The sequence below is a fragment of the Oryzias melastigma genome, linkage group LG1 (assembly GCF_002922805.2).
Source record: "Oryzias melastigma strain HK-1 linkage group LG1, ASM292280v2, whole genome shotgun sequence".
Taxonomy (NCBI): domain Eukaryota; kingdom Metazoa; phylum Chordata; class Actinopteri; order Beloniformes; family Adrianichthyidae; genus Oryzias; species Oryzias melastigma.
Genome location: NC_050512.1, coordinates 4,173,896 through 4,191,127, shown reverse-complemented (window position 1 = coordinate 4,191,127; position 17,232 = coordinate 4,173,896). Strand labels below are relative to the sequence as shown.

The following is a 17,232-nucleotide window of genomic DNA, read 5'->3' as shown; positions in this document are numbered from 1 at the left end:
TAATGTACCCAGAACAGCTGTGCAAGCACGCTCACGAGCGCGCCAGGATGACAAGCCATTGCTCAGCTTGATTCATGAACCATTACATGTGAAACAGGAGTTACTTGAAGGGTACAACAGTGCGACAACACTACTACTTTCTGCACAAGTCTGTGTGTATTTCAGTTCAGATCAAGAAAGTAACTAATACAGAAAAAGAAAATGTGTGAATCATTAAACACAGTGAGTTTGGAAAAAACCTTTGAAGCAGTCTTTTGAATTTGGTGGATTTATTAGGTCGATTTCTTTCAAATACAAGTTAATGAAACCTAATCTCAACAATCCCACACATACAAATGACACATTTATGTTCAGAAAACTGTACTGAAAGTGTTACAAGTCAACCTCACACAAAAAGATTTGAATGGAGTCGAATGAAAAGATGTTTAAAGCAACTGAAACACCAGGAGAAAAGTAGATGTTTGTACATTTGACACTTGACCTTTAGAAAAAAAAATTCTTAAAAATAACTGACTGAAAAATATTTAGACACGCTCAGAAATACTTATTGCTGCTTTACAACCCAGCTGTATAACATTTTTTAGAATCCAGAACCCAGGCACCTGAAAAACAGAAAAAAAAACATTTCAGGAGACGTTCACCGGCACCACAGAGATTTATACAATCACTGCTAACCTTAGATTATAAATGACAAAGGTATTTATAAACTGAAACAAAAACAGTGTCTTATAACAGCATTGTTCTGACGTTGCATTAGTTTGGCCTGCCCTGGGCAGCAGTGGCAGAGTCACAGATATAGCCTGATGCTCAGCAGGTAAACTAGAGAGAACTACAAAGACCACCAGCAGGTGAGAAACCAGGTTTTACAAAGACTAAAGCAGCATCAGTCCCTCCTGAGGGGATTTTCTAATCAGGAAAGCAAAGATACTTGTTTTCTATGGAGAGAAAAAAGACTCACTGCATGTATGTGTGTGTAATTCTTCAAGAGATGGATAACATGTCAATGTAAGGCTTGGGTCATCTGGACCCCATAAAATAGCACAAGAGTTACAAGAGTTAAATTGTACACACAGTTCTTAGAAAGTACTGGGGACCTCAATTTACTGAGTTTATAACATTTGGCCAACAGGCCAGACTTTGGAAATGCCTGGTATAAAAGAACTGGACTGAAAAATCCCTCCTCCTCACATTTCAAACAGTAGCTGCTGGCTCCAAGAAGCCAAAATCCCATCTATAGAGAATAAACGAAGTGTTATGACTATAACTTCTGTTCCCTTTCAGTCGATTCACTCGGTACAACACATGTACTCAGCCATTCTTGCACTAGTATTCGTTTTTAACATGCTCTTGATAGCCCTAGTTTTTGTTCATGATGTCACCACTTACTGATGTCGCTTGGCTCCAAATGGGGGCATCTGTACTGCAGAAAAAATGGCGACTGAATTTATTTTATTTTGTTGGAGATGGATGTAAGACATTTGTGACGTCACATTTCCTCAGTCCAGTTCTCTTCAAAAAAACTCATCAAGAGCCCTCATGTGTCCACATGTGGAAACATATTAGGTCATTCTAAATTTTACTTTGCTTGAACTGATGATACGGAAAAATATGTTTTAACGACCATAAGGACAATTTTAGACATTTATTATGAATATAATGCACTAGTGTGTAAAATGGAAAACAGTGAAAGTCCACGTACTTCCTGTTTCCCATAGCTGTACACTCAAACAGATGCTTTTGAATGAAATGAGACTCACTGATTCAGCATTGTGCTCCAGTCCTGTATCATGGTGGTCCATCTCATCATCTCGAAATTCCTTTATAACCTGTCAAAGCAAGACATGTTGAGAGACAGCGAGAGTCAAAACCTCAACAAAACAAAACTGTGTAAATATCCTAATTAAACTGGAGGCCAATAGTTAGTACCAAGACGGTTTGTCCCCATAATTGTATCCATCTTTGATTGGACAGATGACGTTTCTTTGTCCATGACTAATTCAACTCCAGATTTTTCTACTAGAAATACAACATTTATTCATTGAAGAGATCATTAGACACCCAAGAGCTTTAAATGTACTTTGCTCCCATTGCAGCTGATCCTGCTAATGTAACTGATAGGGGTGTAAAGATTTTACAATTTTAATTTATTTTGGAAAATACCATTTAAGATTGAGAAACAGTAGGTTTATTTGACTATAATATAGTGTGTAGATCACTGAATACGAGCGCTCACCTGCAGCAGCTCACTGTAGCGCTCTGGGTCCCTCTCCATGAGAACTCTTATCTGGCTGTTGTAGTGTTCAGAAATACTTTCCTCCACAGCCACAGTGCAGGCCATAGCTCCTTCCTTTCCCAACAGGGCAGTAGAGGCCCCTTTAGGATTACAAATGGGCCACAGAATTTCCAAAACATTATTGTAAGCATTAGAAACTTGATCTGTAGAAACTGAAGATTATTCTGTCAACAGAGACATACATGATTAACAGCTCTACCAACCTAATACAAATCCCGCAATGTTCCAGAAAGGCAGCAGAGCGGTGGGACGAACTCTGTTCTCTCCAAGAATTTCATTGAATTTTGCCAAGTGCTTCTTTTCTTGATCCCACATTTGCTAAAGGAAAACAGACAGCAAAAGTGATGCAACAGAAAGAATGTGTGAGCACATGTTTTTATTTTGACATTTTTGAAATGTCAGAAAGACCAAGCCAGCTTTGGCCTCTTTGTGAAAAGACTTAAATTACAAGCTCAGCTCTGTCATCCACTTTAACAAGGTGAAACATTGCTGGTTCTCTTCAATCTTGTGCCCAACACAATAACTGCTGGTAGTATTAAATCACATGGACAAGAATAAATAAAAACAAAACATAAAGCGTTCATAAGAAGCTTATTCAAATCTGAGAAAAAGATGAGTGTCCTTTGCTCTGAGCAAACCAGGCAGAATTTGTGCAAGCAGTCTAAAAGGAGGCTCCCTGATGACACTAAAAGAGTTCATTTGAACTAGGAATGTCCAGATCTGATCATGTGATTGGAAATCGGGCCAATCACAGTTTCAGACTCGATCGACATCAGAAGTTGTGTTCCGATCAGTGATCACATACTTATTTTTTAAATTAATTTGATCAGCGCTGTATATGTAAAAAGCTTGTTAATGCAAATGAATAGAAATCTGCACATCATGAGCAAAACACGACATTTTACTGCCGTAAAGCGCAGCAGAATACAACAGCTGTAACGTCTACTCTTCAGTTTAATGTTTGTATGTATTTCTTTTACCTGCCTTAGGAATAAAGATGTAAATTAGCTCCTGTGCTAATTCTTGCATACTACATATTTATGTTGTAGCCTTGCTAAGACATTGATTAATATGCATTGTCCTAATTTAGCAAATAAATAAATAATGTAAAAAGCAGCTTGAGCTGGAGGCCAACGAAAACATTTGGTAAAGTTAGCAAGATATTCACAGACTCCAACTTCCAGGCTCAAAAACTCTTTTAGTAAATGTTTTAAACTGACAACAAGTCAATGATTACATTGATATGAGCTAGTCATGAAAGCAATAACTTTGGAAAGAAGATTTGCTTTAGAAGTGCTCTCCATGAAGATTTTTTTGGGAGATGGAGAACATAGACAACACTGAGCATTTCTACAGGCCTGCTGCTGGAGTGAGAAATATTCAGTCAAAGGCTTCTGCAGTCAAGGACCCTCCACCTCAGTCTTTGAGGTTTACTCACACATTCAGAGTTTACCTTTTGACAAGCTTCATTTTATTATTAAATGATATTTAGTTTGTTTTACTTGGGTTGTTATTACAATGTCCCAGGTGTGTACCATGTATTTCAGGTGAATTGACATGTAATCAAACTAATGTGTTCCTATTGGATGTGCCCGCCCCCTCCCGTGAGTCTTCGATACCTGGATGAGAGGTCCAGTCTTTGAACGGCCCAACACCGCCATCTGGCCCGCGTAGATGCGATTTGCGCCGAATTCCCCAGCATGGTCCACGCGCAGAATACGGTGAACCATCTCCTGCTCCTCCTGGTCGCGAGGCGTTGGGACAACGCTATAGGCGCGCGCGCCGAACTGCAGAGAAGCTGAAAACAAAGTCATGTTCACCTGTTTGAGTCCACAGATGCAGTAGAGCAGCGATTGTGGGGAGACTAATGTCCTAACAGGAGCAAGAATCGTATTAACTATCAGGACTGTTTGTGGTCTAAACGTGGCATACACAACAATAACACGGACCTTCATATTTCAGTATAACAGTTACATCATTAGCACGTTACGTGTTTTTAGCATGTTAGCATCAGGAGCCATTACCTCTGCATTTCTGCTGAAACGGTGCGGGACAGAGAACCCGGGAGCAACTGAATGCTCTCTGCGTTATCCGCTGCATGGTAGTTTCCGAATGTTTAAACTACCAGCGCTATTAAAAAGAAAAACGTGTGAAAAGAAAGCGTGTCAGGTGACATTGAGCGTCCAAGAATGGACGCATGACTTGCCTCTAAGACGTCAAGGCGCACCGAGCAAGACGTTCGTTCTTCTTCTGTGGTTTATTAGTGGTTGGCAAACAACTATTTGGTGCATTACCGCCACCTACCGGCCTGGAATGTGGATTGGGATGTCTTTGTTTCCCAACTATTTTATTTTATTCTATTTTTATTAATTACTTCATTCATTCATTCATTCATTTGTTTATTTTTTGTTTATTTATTTATTTATTTATTTATTTTATTTCCATACTTACTTACTAGAAGAGAATACAATTTTTCTGTTTATTTTTTGTTTGTTTATTTATTTATTTATTTTATTTGCATACTTACTTACTAGAAGAGAATACAATTTTTCTGCTTCCTTGTAATTTTTTTATTTGTAAAGCTAAACTTTTGCATTAAAGGTGTTTCGAAAAACAACAACAAAAAAACTTTCTTACTACTACTACCTAATACTTGTCACTTCTCATACGTGTTCTCTGAATCACCACAGAATTCAAAATTCCCACTCACACGTTTTCCCATCTTGAAAAGCTGTTGGCTTAGGACAGTATTTCCCAATCAAAGTCTGTGCCGCTTTTCTCTTTCAAAATCAGTCGATTGTGTTAACGGTTCGGTTGAAAAGTGACAGAATGTTCAAGATTTTGTGTTTAAGCGCCACCGGTGGTGCCTCAGGTGTTAAAGGGTTAAAGTTTTTCCGCATTGACACAGGATAGTTTTAAATGTGTATTATGAATTGTTCCAGTGTAACATTGAGGTCAGTTTGTGGCAGCATCTATGAAAAGTTATTTTGTTTTAGCGTTACATCTCAATATAAAGCCGTCCACGTCTCTCATGAGTTCAGCATGGCTGAATGAGAAAAAAACGCAGTTTTAAGTGAACTCAGTAAAAACGAAAATATTTGTTTGGTAGGACACTTTGTTTCTCAAACAGGCCGTGTTTGTTTCTTTGGTTAAAATGATTGCAGCAGAAGCTATGGTTTCTACAGCAGCTTCCCTGTTGTTAGTCCGCAGATGGCAGTGCTGCACAGGTAAAGGCAGTAACAGTGGACTTCCTGTGAGCTCCAGCTGGTTCTAGTTTATCCCACATTTTTTCCCTTTCAGTCACGCTGAGACATGCGCTCTCGTTTGTTGTTGTTTTAGGATATCACTAAAGACACAATCGAACCTAAGTCAGAGCATTGTGCCTTATAATCTACACAACACTGTAACTTTTTCAACTCTACATGACTAAGTTCCACCTGCTTTTACGTCTCGAGCTTGCATTAAATAGTTGGTGCACTGGAATGTCAGGAATGGTGAGGTTGGCTGCTGCATATCTGTGATAGTCACAAGTAAACAAGGCCAAGACTGTGAATGGCGGGGTGTGTCGGCTTTGTCTGTGTGTGTGCCTGTGGTGAGACACTGGTTATGTGTTTCCCTATCTGTCTGTCTGACTGTGGGATACTATGTTTGTATGACATTTCATTGGTTGGCTTTCTCTGCTCCTCTGAGTGCGTGTCAGTCACAGGTGTCTACAGGCTTTATTAATAACAACGGTGTTCAAATGTTCAATGAGTTTCATCCAGTGAGGCTCCTGGGCAATACCCGTCACGCTACGGCCTAACTATGTACCCACAGGGTGTCCCTCTGCCGGTCCCCAGCCTGGATAAAATACAGGGTTATGTCAGGAAGGGCATCCGGAGTAAAACTCTCTACCAAGCCACCTGTGTGAATCGGCGAAACTGATTTGCTATGGCGACCCCTGACATGTCGAAAGGTGTACAACCAATGTTTAAATGTTCAAACAACTATCAGGACTTTCACCAGCAAAAGACGTCACATTACAAAGCTTTACTATTCTTCACAAAAACGTCAAAGATTTTAAAAAAACTGTTGACAAAAATGGCATAATCATATTTTATAAGTTTCTTCTAGAAGTTATTTTCTAAGTATTTACTTTGTTTTGGTTTCTTGAGTTGTGTATGCTAATGAAGGGGAGGGTGAAGGGTGAGTTGGGTTCTGATTGTGCATGTTTTTGTTTTGTTTTTTATTTTTAAATGTCAAGGGTTTCGAATTGCGCAAAGTACGAGAAGCACTTTTTATAAATAAAGTTTGATTGATTGATAACTAAAAACCACTGCAGGGACTGATTCTACAATAGATCAAAAGATATAGTTGGTGTGGGACTTTTAAAAAAAAGGCCAGGCAGTGTTAACATTCTACCTGTTTATCACTAAGATATCCATCTGAAAATAACTCTTTAACACGGGAGCTCCAGTGTTTATGTTCTTTGATTTATTGTAACTTTTCAACCTTTTACTGAAGTATAAATCATAGTTATAATTTAAAAAAAAAAAAAAAAAAAATATTGTTTTCTAGGACATGGTTTCTGCAGAGCGACAGGAGCTCATTAGAAGTTCACCTCTGAATTGACAGTGCAGAAGTAAGGCATCATCCTGCTAGCTTACAGCCCCTCACGACCCCAAGTTAACATTAGCAGTGCAACAAAAATGGCGAGCAATTTGGAGGTATCCAGTCACACAGTTTGGAACCAGATACCAGCTCGAACGAGGAAAATGAGGATCTATTTGTCTCCAAGTGGATGCCTCAGAATGGAGCAGAGCAGCGAGTCTTTGGCCCGCCCACTTCAGTTGCTAGCTTTTCAAATAGCGTTTTTTCATCTGCAATTTTTAGAAATGTCGTTTTAGGCTTAATTCCTTATTAAGCCTAAAACTGCCAGAAAAATAGTACAAGAACATGTAAAAAACAATTTTTATTGAAGTGTGTCTTTATATTGTTTATGATGTTTTGGTTGACTCCAAACGAATAGAAGCAGAAAACAGCAGAAACTTGTGGACCAATACCCATGATGTGTTCAGATTGAAGAATTCTCTTGTTCCTTAACTTGATGACACATGTTTTAACCAGTCTTTAACCAGGCTTTTATGCTTTTTCTAACTCATTGTGTTTTGACGAGAAGAACCGTGATGCTTCCAGAGAGGGTCATTTGTCAGTTCAATGTCTGGTGGGTTTTCAAGCGAAATGCCTGTTTGTATGTTTCACGAGTAAAATGTCTTCACTCCAATATGACGAATTTCCATATTATGAGCTATCAACTTCAGCTTTTCTTTAGGATTTTGTTGAGTTTGGGCATACAGGCCGAAAGCCACTCCAGACCTTATAAGAAGGAACACTTCAAAGGCCAGATCTCTTATTGAGAAGAGTGTGGATTTTTCCATTTGAGTTAAGAATAACCTCCTATTTGACGTAAGTCTAAGTATTTGGACTGTCCAAAGTAGATTTGAGAGCACAGGAAAGTGTCCAGTCATGCTGTCACGGTGGGAAGAAATGTGAGTAAGAGGCGTAGATATCTAACTGATCTACATTCCATCCTTTACCTATGGACCAAGGGCCTTCTGGGTAATGTCTGAGAGCCTAAGATCTGGATGATATACAGCTGACTCCAGCTTTCACAGACAGATTGCAATTAGGGAGAAAATTCAAGAAAAAAAAAACAGCCCATTTATCTGGAGAAACTTGTCATAGAGAAGCTGGTCTTCTGCATCAGAAGAAACAGATGGAAGTACCTTTTAGGAGAGGTATTTTGGACATGTGTCACCACAAGGTGCCCCGGGGTAGACTCCTTGCTCCCTGCAGAGATGGTATCTTTGAATCTCTGACTCATTGGTCTTTGCAAATCTGTTTAAACAACTGGGCTCTTGACCCAGTCCTGCACCAAGAAGAAGATGAGAAACACATAGAGGTGTTCTTCTACAAGAATATTATATTTATTAGAAAAATTCTGAAAACCAAGAAGGTCTTAAGCCACATTCACTCCCCTTTCAATGTGTTTCGGGCTTCTGCATTCAAAACCACCCTATTCACGTGTCACAACCCACGCTTTTTTTTCCAAATCACATTTTATTGACATTTCTGATTTATTGTACAAAACATGAGACAAACGAATAACAAAAAGAATAAAGAAAAAAAATACATAAATAAAAAATTAAAAAACACAGGTTGGTCCAGGCTGGAACAATCAGAATTAAAATATATAAAAATATATACATTTTGTAAGCAAATAAATGTGACACAACCACCTACCTATGCAGTTCTGCTACATACAATCATTGACAAAGAGAGAGAGAAAAAAAACTGATCAGTAGGGAAATAGAAAAGGTAAACTGTATACAGTCATATTATAAATCCGCCATTCCAGAGAGCCTGAACCCCTTTGAATTGTGGCGGCCAGATCACTGGGTAGATATTCTAATAAAGGTCGCCACAGCTCCACAAAGATGTCTTCATTGCCCTTTAACTTTGCAGTCAGCCTTTCCATTGGGAGAAGCTTAAAAAATTCTTCATACCACTGAGTTACAGTTGGAGGTTTGGGTTAGATCCAGTTAAACAAAATGCACTGTCATGCTAAGAATAACAGTTTGCATAACAATTTGTTCCTGTCAGGTATTTTGTGCAAAGGTGGTAACCCCAGTAAAAGGTGCCCCGGATCTTTAGTTATTTTACGTTTCAGAATGGATTTAATTTCTCTAATGATGCACTGCCAGAATTTCGATATTTTAGGACAGGCCCAAAAACAATGAAAGTATGTCCCCGGTGAGGAGTTGCACTTCAGAGACAACGGTGATCTGTGTGGGTCTAGTTTATTTAAGAAGTGTGGCGTCCTGTGTTGTCAGTGTAAAATCTTGTACTGTAACTCTTTGTATCTGTTGCTGATGAATATGGAATGAGTGGATCGTATACATTCTCTCCAGCTAGAGTCATCATAATTTATTTGTAGTTCATCTGCTGGATAAGTTTCCTAATATCGTGTTTGTTATAGTCTTTAAATTTGGTATGGCATTGTTTAATGACATTTTTTTTTGGTCTTAATACACATCAAAATGTTTTCAGCTGGCCCCAGTTGTAGAGTCTCCTGTGACCCCTTCAGGTTTGAGTTGACAAAATGTCGAGCCTGTAAGTAAACAAAAAAATCCTTGTGGGGAAGCCCATACTTCTGTTGCATTTGTGTAAATGACATCAACACGTCACTTTCAAACAAATCCCCAACCACTCTTATCCCTGCACTATACCATCTACGGAAAGTTACATTTTCAATCCCTGGAATGAAATTTCTGTTATTCACGAGAGGGGTTAAATAAGAAAAGCTGTAGTTGTTATTCAGATACTTATTCATATCACGCCAAATCTTCAGTGGGTTTTCAATCAACAAATTATCTTTCAGGTTTTTCTTTTTGTTAACAAGTTCACCTAACAGTGTAAATGGTGAACATCCCCAAGACTCAAGTGGGTTCTCTTGATCTTTTAGGTAAGAGGAAGTCCAATCATGTATAACCCTACTGTTACAGGCCCAATTATAATGTACAATATCTGGAAGAGCAAGTCCCCCATCATCTTTTGGTAACTTAAGAGTTTTCATACTCAGCCTTGGCTTTTTTCCCTTCCAAATAAATTTTGAAAGATCCCGTTCTACCTGCCTCGCCATTTCCTTAGTAATGTATACAGGTAGCATCTGTACAGGATATAGAAATCTCGGCAGAATATTCATTTTAATAAGATTAACTCTACCCATCCAAGACACAGGGAGCTCCATCCACCTAAAGATGTCTGTTTTCATTTCTTTAAAGACCAAATCCATGTTAATCTTCAGAATATTTTTAACGCTTGACGTGACATGAATTCCTAAATAAGTGAATCCCGAGACAGACAAAGTAAATGGGAAGTTTAGGGACCCGGCAGGTTTTTCGTAGCCTCCCACTGGCATAGCTAGTGTCTCATCCATATTAACCTTATAACCAGATAAGGAGCTAAATACATTTATAATTGTAATTACAGCTGATATAGGCGTCTCGGCATTAGTGATAAACAACAAAACATCATCGGCGTACAAAGCGGTTTTATATTCCGTCTCGCCAATTTAAAAGCCTGATATATCAGAATGACTTCGTATGGCCTCAGCCAGCGGTTCAATCGCCAGTGCAAAAATTAGCGGGGAAATTGGATCACCCTGACGCGTTGACCCCTCGAGACGGAATTCTGCTAATCTAATCCCGTTCATAAGGAAACTTGCCCTCGGAGAGTGATATAGTAATTTTATCAAGTCGATAAACCTTTGCCCAGACCAAACTTTTCCATGACCAAAAATAAATACTTCCATTCTACAAATTAATAGACGTGACCTAGAAACCACTCTGATGGATACATTATATTCTTTACACATAAAATATCTACTTCCACCTAAAATGAAAGAAACACATTTTAAAATAATGTCTAATATTTACTGTGTTGGAATTTCTTTTCATAAAAGATTCAAATTTCAATCTGAACTATGTATCTTCTGTTCATCTGAAACTGAAACATTAGAACATCTTTTATAGCTGGAAACACATTCATTTTCATTACTGACTGTCACTCAAAGTTTTTAATATTCCCTCTGAAATGAATGTGCAATACAATCAGTCAAGAGAAGTTTATATCCATATGGACATGTCAAACACAGACAAGACGATAAATTATGATGATTCGGGACACGAGAAAAAAAATCTAGTTGCTCCTTTGAAGTCTTGAAATAAGTGAAGTGCAGACAGTAAACTAGTCATATGACAAACAAGAAGAAAGTTCTATAGAAATGTAAGAATTGATTGTTCTGTTTAAATGAGATTATTGGTGTGTTTTGTACATCGTGATGGAAGAGTTAATAGAAACTGGACAATAAAGGGGTGTGGGGGGCCTCTGGGGGCCAAAACCTAACACATTGATTCACGTCAGTAAAAGGAATTAAATGATAAAACATGAGAGCACATTTTGTTATACTGGTGAAAACAGGAATTTTTTTAAGCTATAAGTAAAATTCCCAAAACAGAAACATTACTTTCTTCCCTTACAGAAACAATTCCTAAAAAGTCAGAAACAAAACGGAGTCTTGGGCATGGCAAGAACTAAAAAATTGCATGTTTTATTGTTTGTGCTGCAGTTGAGAAAAGGATTGAAGGTTTTTAAAGCTTTTAAGGCGGCACCTCTTTCTTTTAAACGTACCTGAATGTGTGTGACTCCAGCAGTGTTTTTGTTTGCATGCGTCCATGGAAGTGTGTGTGCGTCGGCTCTGGAGCTCTGGTGAGACAGTGCATAACTGCGGTGGGACGCAGCCAAAGCGCCTCTAGACTTCACTGAGTCAACAGAGTCTGTTCTCACTTTGAGAAGACATGATAGGTCTCGTCTCGTTTGGTCCTTGACTTGTGTGGTGGGGCTCTACAGGCTTGAGTGGGGATCTGTTTAAACAGATGTAAAAAAAACCTGAGTCAGTGCGCTGGCACACATGCATAATATTTTTCAATACATCAACCCCTTAAAAATTTGCAGTTCCATTTAATAAAGGGGTAACATCAGGTACAGCTCATAGAATAATAGTATTTTTGTGATGGGTTACTCAAAATTGTTGGCTGTCGCAACTTCAGATCATCTTCCTCGGCTCTTCCTGTGTTTTAATTTAGCCCAATTTCATCAGCAGCATTAGATTGTGTTGGTCTATATGTGAGAAAGACTTTTCTCAATGTGGCTGCATGACATTACAATGCTATTAAAAGAACTATTTCCCACAAATCGTTTCTGGCTTTGCTTCAATAACAACATAATGGGATAGGCTCCAGCCACCATCTGACCATCAACAAGTCAGTTTAGTGACAGAAAATGAACTGATGAGCTGAAGTTAAAGTCCTATTAGCTATCACGCACCAAGGTGTGTGAAATTTGTCCTCCGCATTTGACCCATCCCCTGGGAGGAGCAGTGAGCTGCACTTGGGAACGGTTTGGTGGTTTGAGGGGAGGCTTCTGTGGCTCAAAAAAAAACAAGCTAAACTGATTCAGAAACTCAGTTTTATGGACATACATGTCTGTCTACAAGCAGACGTAAAAGATTGAGGAAAAGGAAGTAATTAAAAGATTAACCACTGAGTTCTTTATTGGCTTTGCTTACACACGACAAACCACTTTCCATCACACTTCCCACACATACAGTAAAGCCTTGATCACATTCACCCGTACGGGTTTTTTGGTTTTCTTAGCCTTAAAGAGCTGTAGAGGAATAGCTGCATCTTTAGAAGAGCACAAATATGTCTAGCAGTTGCCTTAGGGCTCGTACGGCCAACTAATGAAAGTGGAACACAGGATTGTCCTGCATGTGGCAAGTGTCTCATATAATATTTGCAAGGATAATGTATACTACACAGACTTATGATGCTGTTGCACCGTGCTCTTAATGCAGCACTGTAGTCATTAGTGGAGTGCACACACTGGCTCTGTACTGACAACATGTGCAATGCTGTACACAGGGTATGTACGTGGTACCTAAGTTCCTGTAGGATGCCCACACAAACTACACTCTGGTTCTCTATTTTCTGTTTCTAAACACCCAGGTGGCGTGCAAGGGACGTGCAAGAAGCACATTTCAAACAAACAGCACTAATTGACTTCCTACTTCGTGCGCAGTGTTCGGGGGGGTCAAAAATCCGTAGGACATACTTTTGTCTCACCCACTTCTCCCTTATTTAGCATTACGTGTGTCTTAAGTATTCAATAAAGCTCTTAAATCAAAGTAAACACTCCCGAGTGTAGACGGTACCTGTTCCAAGTATATCTTTTATCTTTTAACTGTATTTTATCAAATTATTTATTTGCTTTTAGTTATTTATTTATTTGTTTTTTAGCAAGTTTTTAGCATTGTGGCTTTTACTGTGTTGTTTGTTATCTATGTTATATGCTGGAGAACTGCTTTTAATGGGATTGCCCTTGGGGGACTAATAAAGTTGTTCTGTCTATCTATCTATACCACCTGCAGCATACCCATAGAAAAAAAATGTGCTCACCAGGTTGTCTTCAGTTTTCCTCCATGCGCCGTACAGATTTTCCCATTTTTCACCTGCAGACTGCCAGTACGGACAATTGTGGCTGAGGCTTTAATCAGTCACATTTACATTCCCAAAAGCAAGTGACTTGTGAACAAACACTTACATAATCCACAATGTACAACTGCTTTGAAGACAAATCTAAAGAGAAAAAAAATGTGAACTTTTAAACACAATTAAACATTGCGGTGATATGTCACAGTAAACCACAATCTGAAAGCCGAAGCTTTTACTGATGTAACAGTACCTTGTTGAATCTATGACACCAAGGATTATGGTCATTCTGAAGGGAAAAGGGATGAAACTTGATATTAGCTTGGTGTACCTTATAAAGTGACCGCTAAGTTTACATGCAAACAGTTTTTGGATTATCTGAAAGCTAAGGCCCATGAAAACTAGCAGAGGTCAACAAGAGGTTGTTTGTCAAATGTAAGACAAAAATGTTGGTCTAATTTATGAAGATCCCGAAATGAAAAAAATTTCCCATGCTTAATAGAAACCGTAAGAATGGATATAGAATGCACTTAAAGACCAGGGTGCAGCAGAAACACAAACAGGGTTTTCTTTATTTTTCGGGAGCTGGTCAGCCTAAATCTTCGCTGATGACAGCAAAGTAGGCCAAAGATGGGGTATTGTCTTTGGCGGGGCGGCCATGGTGCAGCGTTAGGGCGGTCGACTCCTGTTTGGAAGATTGCGGGTTTGATTTCTGCTATTCCCACCCATGTGTCGAAGTGTCCATGGGCAAGACACTGAACCCCAAATTGCCTCTGGTGGAAGGTGTTCAGCAGCAGAGCCGCCACTTGTGTGTGAATGGGTGAATGGGTCTGTGACTGTAAAGTGCTCTGGGCCTTTGAGGACGGTAGAAAAGGGCTAGATAAGTATTTACCATTTACCAGAGGAGGTAAAGTCTCTCAATGCCAAAGAGTGCAATAAAAACTACCTACAGAGGGATAAGAGTACAGGAAACATGGAGGCGAGGCAGGTCAGTTGATTGAATTAATTCTTTTCAGATGTTCTGAAGCTGAAAACTCTGAGTTTGCGAACTCCGAGTCAGTCAACCCTGAGTTCAGGTTAAAACTCTGAATGTGTTAAACCTGCTTCTTGAAATGGGCCCCAGGTAAGCCAAAGTAGAAATAACATTGGAGAAAGGACACAGAAAGATAAGTTGAAAATTAGTTTGAAATTTAGATTGAAACACTGCACAGATTGCATGTCTATGTAACCTCTACATCTGGTATTCCAAAAGTATTGAGCAGAAAGTGTTACACTCTTTGTAACATCCGGTACCGGTATTTGTGATAAAGATTAAGTCAGGTGGTTTTTGTCTTTTAGTTAGACATAAAACAGGGCCTTCAACCCTGTTTCAGCTTGACAAATTACATTGTAATTTCTGTGCTCGTTTTACTTGGAGAGTGTGTGATTTTATATGTGTAATAAATAATGTAAGGGAACCCCCCTATGGATCCAGAACTTTTTTTTTACTTCATGTGCACATAACTTATTTTAATAACTTTTGCCTACAGAACAAAAGGGGTTTTTTATTCTAGAACTTTAATATACTACTTTTAAATTTCCAACTTTACACTTGCAGCTTGCTAATATCCAACATATTCAAGCATGTTTGCAGACAAAACCAAAAACGTATCTACATCTAAAGAAAAGAACTTACACTAAAAACTTGTTTTTAATCATGAGTGGATATGTTAGTCTTGTGCAAATTTTCTTTTTTTTTAATTTTGTTTACACAGTTTATTATCAGTAGGAATTATCATTTTCAGGACTGCTGGAGCTCTCCGGATGTAAGTGCAAAAATGTGGAAAACATGTCAAAAAGGACAAATGCTTTTAAATTTACTTTTTTAAAGTGAAAGTTCAAGATCCCAAAGAAGCAAGTAGGGCACGGTCACAGCCACACACCACTTTGGGTTTAGTCATAACCTTTGAGGCTAAAATGTTTTCACAAACACATTTTGGCTTGCCCTACACTATTTATACTCTTTAAAGGCATGATATTCCTCCTGAAAACAACAGTTAGTCACCCTAAACAGTTACAAAACCAGGTTGACAAAGAAATTAAAATTATGTAACAATGTTTGAAAAGTCCAACCATTTTATGGTTTGGTGGTCTCCCTCCGGAAATGCGAAATGTCTCATTAAGAGGCACCAAAAAGGCATTTATTTTGTGATTTAAATTTACCAAGTCTGCTAAAAACCAACCAAACTCCACTTTATGGAGTTTATATAAGATTGAAACCAATGCAAAGTCATTCTCTACCATAAATAAACTGCCTTTTACGTCAAAGTCTTTATGTATGTTATGTCAGAGGGAGCATTTAGTTCACGTCAAATGCACATTGTCCGTCTGGCATTTTCTTCTGTGTTAACTGCAAAAAAAAAAAGAAAAATGTTGAGTAATTCAAAGTCTTTTAGAATAAAGTATATGTGGTGATTCTGTAAGAAGTTGTGTTTAGAAGGAGAGTTTCTCAGTCAGAAAATCTTTTATATTTTTAGATATTATCATAGTTGAGCCAACCCAAATATCCCTTCTATAACATTAGACAGAAGCCAAAACTGTAAAAAAAAAATCTACAAAAGTTACCTAAACATGATTTTGAACATTTAATTTTTTTTTTATTTGAATGAAAAATTCCATAAACTTAGCTAAGAAATTCTTAGAAAGATATATAATATATTTTGAATGTATTTAGGTCCAAAAATTATTTAGACTAATTTGTTGGGTGTTTTTCCACAATCTACCAAACTGTGCTTGCTAACATTATTTTTAAGAGCTTTATTCTGACTCTGACATTTGTTGAACCAGAGTTTGTTCCCCCTGATAATCCGGAAAAAGTTTTCAGTCTGAACAAGACCAAGCGGATCCTGGTCCCGGACCAGGACCAAAATGGCCACTGTAGCCGGGAACACAAATCTGGAGCAAAGATGTATAAAAGTTTGGAGTAATAATTCTAAGAGTTCACTACATCCTCTCTTTTTGCTTCAGAAATGAGCCATCAGAATTATACATAAAGCCGGTTATCTTGATCACACTAACAATTTATTTTATCAATCCAGAATTTTAAAACTGTATGACCTTGTTGATTTTTACACTGTACAGTTACTATACAGAGCTAGTGGGAAAACATTACCGTACAATATCCAGAAACAGTTCTTAGAAAATGAAGGAGGATGCAGACTGGGAGGATGCAGGACTGTCAAGGTCAGATTGATAAGAACCACAAAGAAAAGTTTCTGTGTTTCTGTGTGTGGAACTAAACTCTGGAATAAGTTAAGTAATGAGCTCAAACAATGTTCAAATTCAAGAAAATGTATAAAGAAACTCTGATTTCACAATATGAAGATAAGACGAGTGAAAGATCAACTGGTGTTTGAATAATTCCAAATGTCTGAACGTGAATGCGATTAAATAATCAAAGATATTTCAAATGCAATCAATGAGTTTTATGTTATGTAATATGCAGTAATGACTACTGAAAAGTTTACAATCACTATGGTATTCATTTTCTTTACTTGATCCAAAATATGTCGCAATGATTAATGTTTTATGTGTTCTAAAGATAATCAATGATTATTATGAATTGAGTGAATCATCAATGTTTACGGAAAATATATAAGAATTCTTTCAGAGAATGATCAAGAAGAACTCTATTGTTACTTTAAAACTTGATCTCAATGTGTAATTATTATTTTTTCTACATCAATATAACATTGTATTTTGATGAGTATTATATATCTGTTACATGATGCATGATTGATGTTACTGTTTACTGAAATAATGTTTGATGAGATTTATCAATAATCAACAAGTACTTCACTTTACTATTGG

General features: G+C 38.0%; 1 protein-coding gene across 1 annotated transcript; it reads right to left on the bottom strand.

Annotated features, from left to right (window-relative positions):
- Nucleotides 1-252: 252 nt before the first annotated feature.
- Nucleotides 253-4,541, bottom strand: coq7 (coenzyme Q7 homolog, ubiquinone (yeast)). The gene is made up of 6 exons (XM_024260043.2): nt 4,318-4,541; nt 3,913-4,091; nt 2,497-2,611; nt 2,234-2,373; nt 1,758-1,826; nt 253-602 (listed from the first exon to the last, which is right to left on the bottom strand). Exons 1-6 carry the CDS (start codon nt 4,391-4,393, stop codon nt 525-527), a joined length of 657 nt encoding a protein of 218 aa, XP_024115811.1. The 5' UTR covers nt 4,394-4,541; the 3' UTR covers nt 253-524.
- Nucleotides 4,542-17,232: the final 12,691 nt, after the last annotated feature.